The sequence below is a fragment of the Erpetoichthys calabaricus genome, chromosome 5 (assembly GCF_900747795.2).
Source record: "Erpetoichthys calabaricus chromosome 5, fErpCal1.3, whole genome shotgun sequence".
Classification (NCBI taxonomy): domain Eukaryota; kingdom Metazoa; phylum Chordata; class Cladistia; order Polypteriformes; family Polypteridae; genus Erpetoichthys; species Erpetoichthys calabaricus.
The window spans coordinates 62575353-62595652 of record NC_041398.2 but is presented as its reverse complement, the minus strand read 5'-3'; the positions used below and the strand labels follow the sequence as shown (position 1 = coordinate 62595652).

The 20300-nt window shown below is 39.6% G+C and overlaps 1 protein-coding gene across 1 annotated transcript in view; it reads left to right on the top strand.

Moving 5' to 3' along the window:
* The first annotated feature begins 2880 nt into the window (after positions 1 to 2880).
* The window catches only part of atoh8 (atonal bHLH transcription factor 8), a 40204-nt gene continuing 22784 nt past the window's right edge, over positions 2881 to 20300 (top strand). Inside the window, exons 1-2 of the mRNA XM_028801582.2 lie at positions 2881 to 3878; positions 17065 to 17256. Of these exons, the coding sequence (XP_028657415.1) occupies positions 3234 to 3878; positions 17065 to 17256 (837 nt within the window). The 5' untranslated portion in view covers positions 2881 to 3233. The remainder of the gene's footprint in view (positions 3879 to 17064; positions 17257 to 20300) is intronic.

Here is a 20300-nt window from a genome sequence, read left to right as displayed (position 1 = left end):
TGGCAAGAAAACCCACCACTAACTGACAATTGAGTGATCCCTCAGCAGAGACACCTTACATGTCGCAGAGTGTCACCTACCTTCCTGACAGCTATACTCTCTGAGATGGAATGGCTGGGAGGTGTTCTTAGGACACTACAGGAGTTACAAACACTGGCTTCTACCACTCAGCTGAATGGCAAGTTACAGATTTAGCAGCTTATCTCTGTTTATTGCTACATATGCTGCTGGTTCCCTTCCTCTCACCAGCGTCCTCCCATTTCTGAGGGTCTAGTCTGAGGACTATTCCATGTGCTGTGCCTGCTTGTTGATGCCCTTGAACCTGGCAGCACTTGAAATATGGGCACATATTTAGAGACGGTTATGCTCACATTTGGCGATAAAATAAAAGGACGTGATCAAGAACAATGGACTTTAAACTACAATTCTGACTGCTCCTTTGACTTGCTGACTGATTTCAGTTTGAAGAAATATGGGTGCAGAAGCCTTGGCATGCTATAACCTGTACCTGGCTTTAGATAAAACATTAAGATATCTCCGATTCCTTTCTATTTTCCTTATATTTATAAAACATAATTTTTCTGCTTTAAGGGTCATTTGGGCCCAACCCCACCAGATTTTGTGCAAAATAAGTGATAAGTTTCCCTTGTTAATTTAACTTGTTATTGAAATGTTTATAACAACACTCAAATTTGCTTTCTTATGCAGATTTCTCCTCTAATTTTCTTTCCTTTTTCTAACATTTTATTGATTTTATTAAAATCAAATAATATTCCATACAAGCAAGTCAAGTTTAACAAAACTACGTTAGTAACAAATCAACCCCCATCCATGAGAAAGAGAGCTAGACCAGCAAAGTAAAACTTTAATAATAGGAACAATATGTAAATAAATAAATTAATAAAAATAAATAGAACTAAAAAGGAGAGAGAGAATCTGCTTCCTCAATTTAAATGCTTATTCTAAAATGTTATTGATTAGATCCTGCCAAGTTTTGAAAAGGTTTGTACAGATCCTCTAAGTGAGAATTTGATTTTTTTTTCCAATTTCAAATAATTTATAACATCAGTTACCCACTGACTTAAAAGAGGTTAGTTAGGATTCTTCCAGTTGAGCAAGATAAGTCTACTAATTTTCTACTCTATGTTCAAAGTAATTTCTTATCTAGAAAAATGTTTGCTTTTTGATGTATGTGAAATTGTCTTCATTCCAGGTACTGCAAGCCTGTTTTCAGCTAATGGAGCTAAATCTATTGGCCCCGCAGTGTTCTAATCTTATCCATGGGTGGGTGTCCAACCTGAACTTTCCAACTGAGAGATGCAGCTTGAAAGCTAGGGTCCCTTATTCTCTGCATTAAAATGAGGACCACCTTTATTTTTTAGTCATGCAGCTCAAGCCAGCAAAAAGGTTCAAAAAGACTAGCCCTTAAAGACGACAACAGTAATCTGAAAAAGCCAGAAAGCAGATCAATATGAGGAATGTACTTAGCATAAAACATTAAATGGCTCAAAGTAGGGCTGACAGTATCTTGATTTTCACCCACTGCTGAGGAAGAGGATGATCTAACAATGGTAAATTTGAAAAAGCCACCAAGGAAGTTTTACTTGAGCTCTTTTTACTTGGGGAAGATTGAGACAGTAGTGGGATGGACCTGTTTCAGGGAAGCACAGAGTCCTGCTGTGGAAAGAGCATATATATAGAAAAGAGTCTTTTCAAACTTTTGGTTGCCTTGTGCTATCCAACAAACACCCAAGGTCTTGTGTTCATGCTGGACAGTGTTTGTTGTTTGAGTGTTCTTTCTGTATTACTGTGGTTTGTCCATTTTCACCTCAATGACATTTAGTTCTAAACTTGAGGTTCTGCTGTTTTAATGTAAGCAGTCAGTTCATATCCATTTTGTAACATCTGAGGGCTGGACCTGAGGGAGAAATAAGATTCAGGTGTCAGAAAGTGGTGAAGCCTGCTAGGATAGTCAAGTAAAAATCTAGCCTGAGTCATGTGGCTTGAGATGGATAGAAGGCAACCACGTCTGTACTGTTAGACACTATTGGTCTTGGTGCATGGCTGCCAGTCAGCATCATGAAGTGCCCTGGCTTAGATTGGCTGGGGCAAATGTGGCAGATGGTATTGCCACTGACCACAAGTTAGCAATGTGGGGTGGAACAGATGGCATGAATGAGCAGAGGGGAGTGTGTGGTGCTGCAAAACTTCTGAATGGCATTGAAGAGCAGACAAGGAAGCAGATGGTGGTGTCATCCATAGAATAACCAGCACTCAAATAGGGGCTACTTACCACAAATGTTGTCAAGAGTGCACGGTCCATTCCTTTGCTTATTGCCTGCCCCTGGGTTGTTACAATATATCCTTGGTGCAAGGGATGGTTCATAGTCTAACGTTTAAATCAATATTCCTGAATTATGTCAGATGATGACAATCTCAGAGGGTTTCACAAATCTGATACCAAGCAAGACAGACCAAGCACCAGCATCCCAATCATTGATTGACGCAAACAGTGCACGGAAATTAGTCATAAATTCTTCCATGGCCCCAACAGAATTTTCATGACAAAACATCTCTGTTTTATAGTGACTTTGATCAACTTCAGACTAACGTGGCATCACACTCATGACTCTTAATCAGACAATTAAAAGTCCCATGTAGGCTAATGGGTAAACAAGACAACGAGACCCACCATAAAAGTGCTAGAAAATGCCAGACCAGATCGAAACTCTTGCCGTCGCATCGACTGTTCGTTTGCTAATATTTACACTTTCATTTCTTTCATGTGCACAAACAGCCGCTGAATGCCCCCTCTGTCTCTCCGCTTGAGATGACGCAAGGGGCAGCGGAGGGTGTACTCAACTTCTTTAAATGCCTCACTCTGCGCTGTCCCTCTAGTAGCCGCGAAGTCTTGTGACTGCTGGAGGCACTCTCACCGTAGCAGGCGGCGTGTTGACTGATCTCACCAACAGGGGCTTCTGTGTAAGCTGAGGCTAAGCAAACACAGATGGATCTCCGCGCACATTCACAAAAATGCTGGCAATGCGGCACGGATTTCAGATGACAGTCTGAGCACATGCGAGCCACACACAAGCCTTCGCGCCCTGCTTGTTTCTCAGGCAATAGAACTTCTCAGTGCAGGCTCGGATACCTGGCTTGAGAGGAGCTGCAATTCGGGAGGCAGGAATCAGACGCGACCTTCCCGATTCACAACAAGCGCGCATCACTAAAACATGAGGAATCCGCAAACTGCCCTGGAGGGAGGCTGGAAAAACTTTTGCGAGACCGAGATCAGCAGCATAAAGAGACTGAAAAGGAAAAGCAAAGATGCGCTGCGGCCACCCAACAGCGTCAAGACTTTCAAGGAGGACGCCGACTTCCAGGAGCGCTTATTGAGCGTCGTGACAGAGAGGACCGCTCGGACTTTGAATGACGATGGGACGTTGGACAGAACCGCTGCTGCCGATTCCACAATGGACATCAGGAGACGCACGCTTCACGTGAGGAGCGCTACGTTGCAGTCAGTGTCCACATCGCTAACGTCTCCGTCAGCCCCAGCTGACAAGCCAGGCAGATCGGCGCAAGTCGTGTGTTTTGGGGAGCAACAACAGTCTGTTATATCGGAGTCGAACTTGCGTTCCCGCATTGGACTCTGCTCACGCCCGCCAGAAGATGCGTTCATGTCTCCTCCGCAGGCATCCTACATCAGCAGCGGCAGCAGCAGCTTAGGGGACTCCGCCGCATCGCCGCGGAAAAGACTCGGGGAAAATGTGGGCGAGATCAAAGCAGTCCAGCAGACTAGAAGGCTGCTAGCTAACGCTCGTGAGAGGACCAGGGTGCACACCATCAGTGCGGCTTTCGAGGCGCTAAGGAAACAGGTACCACCACCGGCGGCATGCATGTAACATGATACGGGAGTGTGTCACCTCTCAGCCAAGGGAGGGTGGCCGGCGACCCGGACTGCTTACTTAACAAAACACACAGTGTTTAACTGCCATGAGAGAAGAACAGCTGTCACAGTTCAGGGGAGAGCTGACGGCTGGTGTGATTATATAGTTTAGATCAGGAGTCCCCAACCTTTTTCAATTATATATTTGAACTGTTTTCGGCTAAATGCTAGGAGAACAGTGTCGACAGTATATGTGTATGTATGTGATGTTAATGTTCTACACACATACATGAACATAAGAAATTTGACAAACGAGAGGGGAACATCCCATGCACCAGGCTCATTTCTTTACCTTATAGCTAAGCTGTCCCAATATTTCATCCAAATACTTCTTCAAATTTGTCAAAGTTTTCTGTTTTCTCAGTAATTTGTTTCAGATTCTCATAGCTCTCTGAGTAGAGAAATGCTTCCTGACTTCAATTGTAAATGCACTCCCCTTTAATTTGCACTGGTGTCCTTAAGTAAGGGATTCACTGTTAAGATGAAATAATTCTGCTAGATACTTTTTAATGCCATTGAAGATTTTGGAGACATGGATTAGGTCCCCACACAGTCTCCTCTGCTCAAGACTAAACAGGTTTAATTCTCTGGGTCCATCAGAGTAGGACATGTCCTTAAATCCTGGAATGCACCTGGTTGCTCTCAAGTGCTGTTGTTTCTTTTTTGTAGCATGGTGACCAGGATGGCATACAGTACTCCAGATGTGGTCTCCATAGTGCATTACATAGTCTAAGCATAATATCCCTTGATTTATATTCAACAGTTATAATGCAAAATTTTATTTGTCTTTTTAATCACGTCTGCTTATTGTTTAGATAATGAAAATGATGTGTCAACATAAACCCCCCAGGTCCTTTTCAGCTGTTTCTTCCTGTAAGGACAGTGTCTCTCATCTTGTATGTATAATTGATGTTCCTTTCCCCACATGTAACACTTTGCACTTGTCTACATTAAACTGCATTTTTCAAGTGTTCACCCACTTCTGAACTTCATCAAATCTTTCTGAACTGTTTTTGCCTCCTCAGTGTCTGGGATTCCACTGGTTTTAATATAATCTGAAAATTTCACAGGTTTATTAGCTGTACCAAAATCTGTGTCATTAAAATAAGTCAGAAAAAGAAATAGACCCAGGACAGACCCCCTGGTGAACTTCACTGATGACCTCTTTGTAATGAAACATTCGCTTTTTTATCTTTATATATACAGTATATTTATGTGTATGTGTATGTGCATATATATATATATATACATATATACAGTACAGTATATATATATATATATATATATATATACACACACACACACACACATACATATACCTAACATGTATCGCTAGCGAAGCGGAGGCAAGCTATGCTCCAAAACGTGGCCAGACGTAGACCAATTAGAATGGTGGCTGGCACGTGAGTAAGGAGGGCCCTGCCCAGCACACTATTCCCCCCTCGGCCCACAACCTCTGTCTCAGATTAGCACAAATTTATCATTCTTGTAAGTGAACTATGATACTTAGAGCGATGACAGAAGTCGCAAAATCAACTGGAATGTTCAAGCAAATTATAGAAAAACACCTGATCTAAATCCATTAAATAGTTGTCTCATGAAAAGTGGACAGACAGATTTTGGATTTAATGTATATAGAGATATATATGCAGTATAAACAGGGTGAGTCAATTATGTTAACATTTGAATGGCGGAAACAATTTATTCACAAAACATACTTCATATGTGCAAGATGATTTACAGGAATGTCTCAACCTGTTTGCTACCATGTTCAACACATGTACCATATGTGGCACATAAATTGTCAACAAAAATTGCATACAATTGTATACATAGCAGTACCATTACTGTTAACATAATTTTGACTCACCCTTTATATGTGTATATCTCTCTATCTCTCTATTATAAAAAAAATCTTGGGAAGGGAGACTAGGGAGACAAGATGTGATCTTCTTGGAAGACAATTTAAAGTCCCACATGAGTCACTTTAATTTGCTCCCAGCTCTTAAAACAATGACAAGCGACAAGCAAAACACGCAGCTCGCCAGCAGCAGAAAGCCAGCAGATGATCCGACCGCTTCTCCTTGCATGCGTTCAGCCACCCTAAACCCCCCCCCCCCCCTTTCTATATATATACATATATATATAGAAAGAAAATAGACAAACAGGAAAAAGTTTGGGGATCCACTCCGTATATTGTCAACAGCAGTTATGTCTCTCAAAAAATGGCAGAGTAATGGCTGGTGTGGAGTCCAGAACGGGACTGACTCGTAAGATAAGATTGATGGCTTTTATAGGTGCTGGGCAGTAAGAAGCAGGTTCAGGAGGGATGGGGAGGAAGTGAGGTCAGCAAGGAGGCGTGGTCAGGAAGGGAGTGCAGGAGCTGGAAGTGTTTTAGCTGGGCTTCCCTTCTGGCGATCTGTAGGAGAAGGAGAAGAGACATTAGTGCACATTGTCAACCCCTGACTCTGCATCTTACCCTTAGTTGAGCCTTTAGAGTGCCTCCCAAGCACATGTGTGCGACCAATATATATACCCACTTAGTCCAGTTGAGGCTTAAGGCTTATAGAGAACTGGAGCCTATCCCAGCAGGACTGGGAACAAGTCAGGAACTAGTGAATCCAAGGACCAATTTTAAATCAGTAATCTAACTTAGATAAATGTGGGGATGTGAGAGGAAAACCCATTCAAATGCAGAGAGAACAAACTCCACACAGACAACGTCCAAGCATGAGAATCAGATCCAGTCAGCGGTGCTGTCTCACTAACCACTGCGTCATTACATGTAAACCATGCGTCCATTCAGTGTCTCAGCAGCATTGGCAATTACCCCCAGAGTGGGTGCAGTCCATCACAGGGCACACTTGTGCATATGCTCACATTCACAACTGCAGGGCCAATTTAGTTTATTACTTAACACATACAGTATACATGTTTGGGATATTGGAGGATTTATGGAAAATAAATAGGGAAAAGCAATTCAAACAGCAGGAGAGAGAACAGGCTCCACTCAAGAAACTCCAATTTTGCATTTATTCTGTTTTCTTCAATTATTAGAGAATTGATTGGCCCCCATATTTTTCGGAACATCCTTAGACAATATTAATCACATCATACCATTTATCTTTTACAGTTGACTTAATCTCTTTCAATTTCCAGCTAATTGCCTTCTTATAATAATAATAATTCTTTACATTTTTCTTACTTTAAGTTATCATAATCTTTAGCTTTTCTTATTATTATTTATTAACTTTGGGGATGCAATCATTTTTATATTTGTTAATCTTGCTTTTTCTAGTACTGGTTGTAGGAAGCAGACTCTTATTCCTTGCAGCTAATACTGCATGGCAGGAACTAACTCTGTTAGGGATGCCAGCCCATCACACTCACTCTCCGGCTCACACACACGTGCATTCATTCCCATGAATTTAACTTAAAATAAGTGGTCAACCTGAGAGCATTATATTTTTGTACTGTGGGATAAAAACTTTATGAATTCAGGGAAAACGTTGCAATTGTCACATAGAAAGCAGTCTGGTCTGGAATCAAAGTTGGTGTCGAAGATGTCTGAGACTGCAGGACAGCAAAACTGTCTGAGTTTAATAACTGCTTGAAATGCATGTACAGTATAGAAGCAGTGGTCTTGTAGATACAGAATCAACACTTTTACATGTATATGTTAGTTTCTCTGATATATCATATTGAATTAGTTATCTTCTTTTTACACTCAGCATTTAATATCAAAATGCAGTAGGAATGTTCTTATCTGTTTCTTGTCAAGTTCTTCACTGCCATTGGCAAGAGAATTCTTTTTTTTTTTTGTTAAACGTTTGACACAACTGGTGAATTTATTGTGATCATTTTAATTCATCATCTTATTCATTACATTTAATAATGAACTTAACTCAGGTTAGGAACCAGTATATAGCAACTCTGAATTGAATAAGCCACTGATAAAATCGATGTATGGAAGGATATTACCTATGAAGGATGAATTCATTTTTTATAAACAGAAATAGTGTTACCTATTGATAAAGTTAAGGATTAGCTAATGTTATACAAACTGTGTCTTCTTGGACGTGGGCCACCCACATTTTAATAGCCTTAAGGAAGTTCTCTGGAAAACTGTTCAGCATGAAGAATGATACAGTCAAGATTCGGTATGCATCCAAAAGAGGCTTATCTATAACCCATCATTCCAAAAGCCATTCCCAAAAGGACTCTAAAATATTTTAGTTCCCATTACAAGAGGAAGGTCCGAAAATGATGAAATGAAGGAATCCAGCGCCAGTAAATCTTTTAACATTTAAATGGAAAAAGTTGTGCTCATAGTGGCAGAAAGCCATTAAAAAAAGCTCCTGTTCATTATTTTGCTGAGCTTACATAAACAAAAATAAAAAAAAAATCCTTGGTTGATTTTTCTGTATTATTTTTTATTTTTTTACATCAAATATTACAGGTACTACAGCCTAATTTAAATATAGTAATACCCTAAACTGACTTTGTCAATTTGAGTGTTACTGTGTGTTACGGATGGGCCCTGTGGTGGAATGGGGCCCACCTTGGGCCTGGTGTTGCCATGATAGGCTCAAAGCTTCCATATTTCCTTGCCCTGCAACACTGAATTAGATAAAGCACGTTGTGCCACATAATGCAAAATTAATAATAAATATTGGAATATTTCTTATTAAAAACAAAGGGAACAAATACAGTCGATTCCGCTTAATCGGGACACAACTGGATGGAGACGTTTTGCCACAATTGCTGGTCCAATTATGCGAAGTTCGCAAAAAAAGGTAAAATTTTGTAATAGAAAGACGTTACATACGTTTGAATATATGTTGCACACCATAAATTGCCATTTATTCTTTTAAAAACGACTTGACAAATTTGTCATCCAAACATTATAATACAGTATTCCCTTCTATCCAAATAACAAGAGAAAGGTAGTAAATCGATTCATACATGTGGTTACTGATAGTTAATCCTGTTTATTAAGAAAGCCCTTGATTTTGTTTGTCTTGTTCTCTTTATGGACTGGCATTGCACAAAATCAGTGCATGCATCTAATGCAGATAAAGGACTGCCCTCGTTGACTGTCTGCATGAAATACAATCACAATCCAGCGATAAATTTCCTGGCATCCCGATGTGTCACTTGCTCAATTTCTTCATGCGCATCAGCTTCATCAGATTCTTGGTTATCTGTTGTCTCTTCGCGTTTCGCAGCAATTTCCTCAACGATCGCGTCGTCACAATCTTCATTTTCGTTGTAACACTCGATGTTGTCATCAATGCTGATAAATTCCTCGTAATTTTCCACACTTTGCACCTGCAAAGTCGTTTCATCAACATAGTTGCTGTCAGTTCGTGTCTCCGACTGCTCAGAGTTCTTCCAACCGCAATGGGCAAAACAGTTTTGGATAGAGCTCTGGCTTATTTCTCGCCAGCTGTCAGCAACAAATTATATTGCCTGCACTATGTTAATCTTTCCACTAACATCCGTAGCTTTTGAACTTTCTTGCAGCAGATTTTCTTCGATTGCTTCCAGAATGTAGCTCACCAATTTGCCTCGATACAAGTTTTCAAATTTTTTATGATTCCCATATCCATTGGTTGCAGGATGGATGTGGTGTTAGGAGGCAGAAATTCCAATTGAATGTTTTTCAAAGAATCTAAGTGAGGGTGAGCAGCGCAATTATCAAGAAGCAACAGAATTTTTTTTGACTTGCGCTGCAATTCCACATCCCATTCTGACAACCACTTTGAAAAAATTTTAGAAGTCATCCATGCATTTTTGTTTGCATGGTACAGAACTGGCAATCCGTCCATTCTAAGTCCCTTAAAGCATCGAGGCTTAAAGCTTTTAACCAATAAGTAACAATTTCCTTTTATCACTTCCTAACATGTTAGAACAGCATAACACAGTTACGCGATCCATCTCTTTCTTGGAACCCACTAGCGTTTTGTGTTTGTAGCACAGCGAACCTTCAGGTGTTGCATGATAATACAGGCCAGTTTCATCGGCATTGTAAATGTCATCTGCACAAAACTGCTTAAGCAACTCGGGTAATTTACTGGACTTCTACTTTTCAGTGCAGTCAGCATCAGCACTGCCTTTTTCGCCATTTGGTTTCTTGAACTTAATTTCATGCCTAGATTTCCATCTAGACAACCATCCATCTGTTGCCTTAAATTCTTCATGACCCAACTTTTTAGCTAAGTCCTCTGCCTTCACTTTCAGAATAGGCCCCCTGATATGCACGCCTCGTGCAGCTACGTCACGTGTAGTCACTTTAGCGAACCACTGATTGAGAGCATCCTCAACTTCCGGTTCCTTGCCTTCACGCTTCCGTTTACGGGATGTTCCCTGTGTATTTTCTCGCAATGCCCATTCACCTCTTAATTTCTGCTCATTCTTTAGAACACGCGAAATTGTTGATTTCGGAACGCCTGTTATCTTCTCCAGCATACGGGTGCTTGTGTTAGGCGCTTGGTTTTTGATTTTATCAAGCAAGTCAATTTTATCCGAGAGCGTTAGGTCTTTCTGTGGCATCCTAACAGCGGCACCCTATCATAAATGAAAATAAGAAAAGAATTCTATCAACTGTCATGGAATTCGTAATTTTTCAGGCGATTTGCATGACTCTATTTAAACCAAGTGGTAAAAAATTGCTGCTTATTATCACTTACCAAAAAGGCGGTGTCGAAGTTCAGCACACAAAATGTCTTCAGCACCACTTCATGTTTCAAACACGACTTTCAGAGCTCCCGAAGCAAATGACCAAGAAGCTCCTAAAGATAACACTGGCTCAACCCTTCTCTTGCTCCTTGCGGGCATCCCCGAGTGGTTCGCTTAACGGGACTCCTTATCTTATCTTTAATTTGTGCGATTCTTGGAAAATTTACTTTGAACTGAGCTCTTTCATTTTCATCTTACCCATCTCGGCTTTAAAACAGCCAGTGACTCCTGTCCTGAATAAGCGGAACGGTGGCCCAAATAACCGAACAGAAAACATGTACGATTACTCTGTCCGGATTTGTTCTTTACAATTTGGCCCAAATAAACGGCTGCCCCAATTAACCGGTGTCCCAATTAAGCGGAATCGACTGTATTACATTTTCTTCAGGCCTTCAGATTATGAATGTTGTATTCTGGAAATAACCTCAACCATACATTAGGACCAAGATTAGCTGGCTTGATTCACTCACTTGATAAATAAACTTTTGAACTTCACAGAGAAATGTTCTAGTTTGTAAATGAATATTTTGAAAATGTCAAATGATTAGAAGTTCAAACCAAAGGTTATGTGATGTAAGCTTAAATTAAAAGTGAAATATTATTTGAAATATTACGTAGTTAAGTATAGTTAACAAACAGTAAATAGCAGAATGCCAGTCTATATGATACTGAACTTGGACTACAAGATGTCATGGCACGAATCCCATTCTGTGTTGAAACAAACATTGAGACAAATGACATGTGTTATTTGCTGTTGTGCAAGCGATAGGGTGGTGTTCACCACTACAATAAAATATATCCTAAGAATTGTAGGATTAAATTCATAGAAATATATATTAATGAAAAAATATGAAAGGTATTGGTTGATAGAAACATATTTAGCAGTGTAGTGACAGACCTAGTCCAGGCCAGAGACAGATAGTTCAGGCCTGCCTTGAACCCATTGCTGCTGTGCTAAGATCCAAAACGAAGCAGGCTCAGACATTCATTTGGTGGTGGAGCTTTGGAGAACACACACGCACATACATATTAGATCAATTTTACAGAAAATTGATCATTCAGTTCAACATAGCTTGTCAATTATTTTCAGCTATTTTTTGCATAATATTATCAAGCTGATTTTTGATGATCCCTAAAGTCCTACTCTCTACTACACTACTTGATAATTTATTCTATGTGTCTGTGGCTGTCTGTGTGAAGAAAAACCTTTCAATGTTTCTACGAAATGTACCCTTTACAAGTTTCCATGTGTGTGCTCATGTTGAAGAACTTAGTTTAAGGAAACAACTGATATCCACTGTACTGATTCCTTTCATCTTTGTTCAACAACTTGCTTAAACTAAAACGGTTTGGGTCCTTCAATTTATCCTCACACCTCATACCTCTTAGTTCTGAAATCAGCTTAGTCACTCTCCTCTAGACTTTCTCCAGCACTGTTGTCTTTTTTAGTAATATGGAAACCAAAACTGAACACCTGTGGATGAGGTCTAACCAGCTTGCTATATGGCATATCCTCCCCTTAACCTGGACTCCGCACATCATACTATATACAGTAATCAGTTTAAAATTGTCAGTCCAGGTAACCTGCACATGTTTGGGATGTGGAATATACAGAAATTCTACAGACAGCACCTGTGCCAAACCTCGAAAGGAAGAACTTTAGTGCTGTAAGCCAGTAATGGTAACCAAATGGCCATGCCTAGAAGTTCTGAAGTTCTAAAATCCCAGTCCATTGTGGGAGGCACAAACACATACTCACCAGGAGCATATCACATAGTAGAATTCCTCCGGAATTTCTATCAGAGGCTTTACATTTTAATGTGAAATAACTTAATTCTAGTTCAACAAGCAGAGTGGTTGGCTTGTTTATATGACGTTGTAACTTCAAGTGTCTGAAGCACTCAATGGGGGCAGAGCAAACTTACCTCTATTGATATGAAAACAAGTGCTTCTGTAGTAGTACAAAATATTAAACAAATTATTTAATTAACACAAAAGGCACAAGAGGGTAAAAAACACAGGCATTAAATGCACAGGGTCATGAAATACCTGATAAAATAATAGGACCACATGGACAAAGTGCTTCATGTAAGCCATGGTTATAATGAATTTATGAGCATTTCTTCTTATTGAAATGATCAAGTGCCCGTCAAAAGTTATCGGTTATGGTTAGGGGTACTTTGTTACACTCTGCTGTCACCTGCAATCGCCTTGATTATTCCTTTCTGAGAAAACTGTTGAATCTACCACTCTGTGGTGGACTCTGACTCTGTTTACCAACACTGGCTTTAAGAGGGACTTGCTAAGCACCAGTTATGTTCCAGGGCTCCTGTTTGGTTCCCCTTTTTTTCCAATACAACATCTTAACCTTTATGCGAACAGAACATTATATTCTTATTTATATTCTGTTCTGCAGGATGTTCAGTTATAAGCTTTCTCCAGAAATTGTAAATACAGGTACATGTAAGCAGTCCATTAAACATTCATGCCAATCAGTACAAAGAATTATGTTACTGTTCCAGAACCCAAATTACTTCTCCTAGATCTGAGGTCCAGTTTTTGGCCATATTTAGAGATTTAATAAATTAGGGATATTGGTCCCATTGTCTCAAGTTTTTGAAATAGCCTGCAAACCAAGATCCCCACCATTGAATTTCCCAGCCACCACACTGGCCTCAGCCACAGAAATGGTTACAGTTCCATCAGATTCTTCTACTTTGCCTCCAAAGAGGCAAACATGGTCACTAAGTTTGAGAATTCCTTAAAGTGCTTTATGTGCCTCATAATGATGTCATTTGTTGATGCCAGCATTTCCTCGCTTCCGGTGGGAACATCCTAGGTGGCACTGTAGTTAACATTTCTGACTCATTGACTGTTCCTTAAGTATATCTCTGAGGCAGCCTCAAAGTTGTTCCCACCTGAACCTCTGCCACTGCCTCCTCAGCACTAGTACCTGTCAATCAAAGGTGGAGATCCTTCAGCTAGATCTGTGTAGAAAGCAGCCTCTTAAGTTGATCACAGGAACAGACACCATAAATTCAGTAAATGAATAGATGCTTCAATCACACTGGTCTTCATCAACAGGTCCTACATTTGCTGTTGTGGCTGGCACTGTACATTTTTCATCCACCGTTCCTTATAGTTGCCTCCTCCACTGAGGTCTTGAACGGGATCCATTCAAACACCATGCCCAGGTTGACTTGCCAGGAGATGCAGGAGAAGCATTTCTAAAAATGTGAGCTAAACTCGTCCCAAAAAGAGGTGTCTATATGGTGCTTTTGGGGCAGCTGTTCAACCCTTAACCTCAAGAAACAAGACCATAATCGTTAATTATCCTCTAATTATCTCTAATTTCTGAATTTGTTTTAATACAGTACTCCTTCCAGCCACGGTAACAAACCTCACTGTTCCAGTGTGGCACTGAGGTGTAACCCACTGCACTCGGGTCCCAGTCCAGGTGGTTTATTGTGTAGTGGGTGCAGCAACTCGCTATCAGCACATGTTCCCTCCTTTACATGCCCAGAATAATATATTAGTTTGCATATATAGCATAGTTAAATTAAAACACAAAATAAAATCCAGCAAAACAAAAAAAATACTATGCAACCTGTATATAAAAATATGTTTTAATACTAAGTGCTCCAAATTTAAAAAATAATGTAAATGGTAAAGTGTATATGGATACAAACATCCATTTTCCAACCAAGCCTTCCACAACAAATTCTCATAATGTGCATGCTGTATACTCTATATAAGTATGTACTGAATAATCCATATTTATGGTGTAATGACTAAGGTACTGGACTTTAAACCACCGATGAATCTTCTTGTGGTCCATGTAAAAAAAAAAATAGTTGCAGCATATCCTGATCTTGTAAGTTAGCCAGATATACAATAATAATGTGAATGTATAACATACTGTATGTATATTCCTATGTATATATACAGTACACGGGCACATTAATACCATATATTTATAATGCTACATCATGACATTTACTACTATTTTAAAGGTAAAAAAAGATGCAAAAATTCGGTCAATGTTCATTTTTCAGAGTGAAAGTTTGAAATATGCAGAACAGGAGGAAAAAGCAAACATCTTTTCCACCTTTTCACTTAAAAGAATATAATCACATGGCTGCCTTTGTGATCACATGAAACTGGGTACTACAGCCCTCCTGTTCAACAAAAACAGGAAATGTCTAATTAGTATCTGAAAAATGAGCTTTGATGAGCTGAATGTTCTTTTCCTCTTTATTTCTTATCTACAGGATCAAGTTTTCATACTTGTTTCTTTTATCCTTGAATGTGTAAGCTTCCAAGTGTCTATTATATTGCAAAGGAAAAGAGTTAAAAATGTGCGTTAAAATAGCTAACTAAGCATTACATTTGCCTCAGAAACTGGTATCATCATTTTGCAAAAGTCAATAAATAAAGGGTATCAAGTTACTTGGCAGGAACAAATCAATCAAGAGTTATTTTAAACAACATGATTCTTGGTCACCATCATCTCAAAGTACTTCATTTGTCAGACGTTGTAGAGACAAAGCAGATGGAGGGTAAGAAGATTTAGGGTTTGATCTACCAGATCATAATATCAGCCAATAATGACCATTGCTTCAAATGGTGTTGAAATTATCTTCAAAACAACATTTTATTATTGATCAAAACAGAGCAGAAAGGCAGTGCAGTTAGTGCTGTTTACCTACAGCTCCATGAGACTGAGATAATATTCTGACCTGACTATTATCTGGAGGAGATAACTACAACAACAATTTGACAGAAAAGGAATGCCTCATTGGGCGTTAACAGGCAATATATTTGACAACCTCCCAGCCTCGACTTCCTAAGAAGACAATAAAAGAAAGCACTCGTTGGGAGAAATCTCAGGAAAGGCAATTCTTAGAGAGACCCCCTTTCAGGTTGGCTGGGCATGCAATGAGTGTCAAAAATGGGGTAAATACAATACACAAAACAGAACACAAATAATGATCTTCACTCAGCTTGAAGGCCATCTATCATTGCCACCTCAGAAATGCAATACAATAGTAGAAACGACTTTGTTCTTACACAGGTTTCCTCACCAAATGCAGGCATAAAACGCTGTGACAACTCTCAAGACAATATGCAAGAACAGATTATACCACTTAGTAAATACAGGACCATCGCAAACCAGGCATGTCTTCTCCAATCCAGGGACTTTGGTTTTCATCACATATCCCGAGGACGTGAGGCCTATGTTAATAGAATGCTATAAGTTTGCCTGGTTGGTGGTTAATGGTTGAGTCCCACCTGCAGTGACTGGTGCCCTGTCTGGGGTTGATTCCTATTTGGCATCTGATGCTGTTGGTTTAGAATTCATCACTTTTCAATCAAAATAAAATGAATAAGTAAAATAGGGAATATATGGCCGTACAGAAAGCAAAATGACAAAAAGACTGCTCCATGCCACTATGCATACCAAGTGACTGTGGCAAGACAAAGAACACTGTTCATTTTATATAGGGTCTTCCTTCACTGAATTCCAGCCTGAGGTGGTTCATAGGTATGATGCTGTGCTTTAATTGTTTACACGTACATTTTTCCAATTGGAGTACAGGAAAGTTAACTAGAATGGACAAATGCACACAGTCAGCCATTGACGGCTTCTTAAGCACTAGACTGTACTCATTTATACAGTTGATCAATTTGTGCTTGTATGTTCAAAATGAACTGAAAAAACAAGAGCATTACTTCGAAACATTTTTTCAAGCTTTTTCATTTCTGTAGACTCATATTACATTTTATCTGGATTGAATATATAAAAAAATAAAGATTCACATAAGAAGCGGTAAAAGATGCTCTCTGGAAAGAATATAGTTCACTCATATTTATATATATTTTTTTCCCAAATCTTAAAGCAATCAATGGTAAAGAAATCAGTCCAGTCAAGACTAGCTTTGTAGATGAACTGTTTGAGCTGTTACATATTCCAGCATAGCCTTATTCCATTTTGTTGACCATAACCCAATTATTATGTTTTAATGACCTACAAAATGAAGCCACAATCCCAGATGTCTTTGCAGTGTAACCCAAAGACATAACTTGATGGCAAGGCTCTGCTGAGACGGTTGTAAGCAGCTGTGATTTCTGGAAAGGTTTTACTTCTTATGTATTATGGCTTCTTGGGAGAAACAAGAAAGGATGTATACAAGGGATGTACACATAAAGCACAGAATGCTTTCTTTTTAGTTCTGTGTTGGCTTTTACTAACTCCACATTGGCAGCAAAGCAGGCATTTTCAATATGTGTGCTCAGCCAAAAGGCATCAGCTAAAATTAATAAAGGTTTAATTCAGTCCCTAGATCACTAAATTTTGATTTTGTCCCTTTTAGGTACCTTGTTATTCATATGGGCAGAAACTGTCTAAACTGGCCATCCTGAGGATAGCATGTAACTACATTTTGTCCTTGGCTCAACTTGCTGACCTGGATTACACATCTGACCACAGCAATTTAAGCTTTTCTGAATGTGTGGATCAGTGCACTAGAACTCTCCAAGCTGAAGGCAGGTCAAAGAAAAGAAAGGTAAGCACTTTGGTGGCATTATTCAGAAAAAAAAACAAAAAACCTGTCATCAGATAGTCCATTAAAGCTTTTGCTTCTTGTATCAGCGGCTATTTTTGACCATAAGGGGATTGTATTGCTTTAATCAGGTCTTATTGTCTATTATGTGTACAGGCTGCTTCACAAGATAATTTACATTACAGTGCAGTAAGAAATGAAACATAGAAAATATATTTTAGTTGCCTAAATGCCAATTATCTCAGAGAAGAGTGATTAAAGTAAATGGAAGAAACAATAAATAATGATTATTTTATAGGAAAAACTAGGATTTAGTTTGCATTTGAAGGCTAGAAGTAAACTTCCCAGAAAGATAACTGAAGTATATTCTGTTCATTATAATAATTCAGAATTCAGCAGGATCCCTACAATTATTAGAATTTCAAATACTTTTAGCTCTGGGGATAAAACAATTCTTAAATATATTGTTCTTGACCCATGGGATCTTAAATCTGGCAAGAAATGAAACTTAGGTCAGTGTCACACTACATAACTTCAAGTTGGAAAGCATGTCACACTCAGTGACTGCGGTTGATGGATCTCTTTGCTTCGAGGAAGTAATTTTACACAACTACATGGGTTCTCCCTCTTGATTTCTCACAAGAACATCATATTTTGACAGCCCATCAATGTGGAGCAAAACAGACATAAGTATGAGACATCAAATAGACATCTGTGCTGGCTGCAGAGTTCCACAAGCCTGTCCTGCATTTGCACAGCCCAGAAACACCCTTTGTTTCTTGAGGGTACCATTGCTCTTCTGAGTTCTACGTTTTTGTTAGTCAGTTTTGTGGACATTGTGTGCATTGTACTTCCAGTTGCTTGTCAACTGTCACAACAGCACACCAGTATAATTTTTGACAAAATGAATGGTGTCGGCAGTAGAGCTGCTGCCTCGCAGTTAGGAGACCTGGGTTCGCTTCCCGGGTCCTCCCTGCGTGGAGTTTGCATGTTCTCCCCGTGTCTGCGTGGGTTTCCACCGGGTACTCCAGTTTCCTCCCACAGTCCAAAGACATGCAGTACAGGTGCATTGGCGATTCTCAATTGTCCCTAGTGTGTGCTTGGTGTGTGTGTGTGTGTGTGTGTGTGTGTGTATGTGTGTGTGTGTGTATGTGTGTGTGTGTGTGTGTGTGTGTGCGCCCTGCGGTGGGCTGGCGCCCTGCCCGGGGTTTGTTTCCTGCCTTGCGCCCTGTGTTGGCTGGGATTGGCTCCAGCAGACCCCCATGACCCTGTAGTTAAGATATAGCGGGTTGGATAATGGATGAATGGTGTCTGATTCTGTTGCATAGCTGAGTCAATGAGTATATTACACTACACTTCTGGAAGTCACAGGTACGCACTGCCACTGTCCATAATTCACTAAAATATGTCTGGAAACTTCAGTGCAGTGTGATGGGGGTTTAGGAAACAGAGGAAGGTGATTTTCTGACAGTATCAAGTTGGCCTTCTTTGTATGTGAGAGAGGTCTGCTGTAAATCAATAATTTCAATGCTTATTATAAAAGACAGGGGGTGCCACGGTGCCCCAAAACCCCAGACACACCACACTATAGAGCCCCAGGTTTTTATTGCATAAAATACATTTTTTCAAGAGCAATTTCACAATCCTTCAATAAATTACCTTTTCCTCCTCTGGGTGAGCAGTGCCTTCTGCTTCAAGACTCTTGACAGTTCTCTTATATATCAGACCCGGGAATACAGGGGCATAGCCCAATGGAAGCACTTCCAGGTCAGATGGAAGTCTCCTGAAGCAGGGAGTCCTCCCTGCAGTAGCCTCTGAAGGCACCCAAGAACCCTGACAGGTTGTCCCTCATGACTGCTACTTCCATCAATCCCTGCAGCTGTCCTTACTGGGTTCACACTAGTGGAACACTGCCATCTATCATACTGGGGGAGGAACTGCCCTGGATGCACCAACTCCTCCACCTTATCCATTAATTTATCCCTTTGTAAGAAATGTTGCTTCATTTCCATCCCGGTCGGGTTATGCTTCCTTCCATACTGTCCTTCCATTATGGTATGCTGGCTGGGAAAGCGTTCAGCACACTTCTCATATCATTTATGACAATATTGTTTGGATAGTCCTCTATATAAAATCAAATATGGCTATAGATTTAATAGGAGCATCATTATAGTTTTGTCAACTTTAAAACAATTGAGTTTACACTCGAAGAACAGCAGTTTTTGCCCCTTCTTCCAGAAGCCTGTTATCAATGATTGCTCCTTGTGGTTTGTAGTGCTCCACCATCTGTACAAACTGCCCTTTTATTACAGTAGAATGAGGGAAATATTGAAAATCACCAGCCACAGTGGTCACACTATTGAAAAAACTTGTCCTAAAATAACAAACCAAATTATTGTAGTGCAGAGAATATCATTATAGTCAGTAAATTAAGCAAAGGTTACACAGCAAAATGCTATGTGTAGTAAAATAAAAAGCAAGTTATGTTTGTCCTACTGTTGCAAATAAAGTACTTGATTTAATCCTGACATTTATTTCTTGACAATTAAGTCACATCTGGGAAGGGAACATTTTGCCAATAATCTACTCAACTGTGTGGTCGATGAACCAAGTTTCATGGGATTCATTTGTTTATTAAATTGACTTCACTTTCTTTAGTTTTAGATGTTTTGGAGAGAAACTCTGAAAAAAAACACAGCCAGATATTCATTTTTCATCATTACTTAAAAAGTAGAGATAATTAACAAGCTGAACTTGAACCCCTCAGATTGCCAGGGTCATATGCAAACAAGTGTGATACTAAACTTAATTCTGCTGCACTCTTTGGGTAATCATGTCCCAGTTAACTGCATGAATTAAAACTGCTATATCAGATATAAGATTTGTGTAGTTACAATTTTAGTTTATTTATTCAAAAGCAAGGAAGCAAAAAATCAATCAATGATTCCAGAACAAAACTCAACATGGGATGTCAGTTTATACTTTTTTTTTAAATTATGACAGGACTTAGTACAGTGAATCCCTGTTATTACTTTAAATTAAGTTCT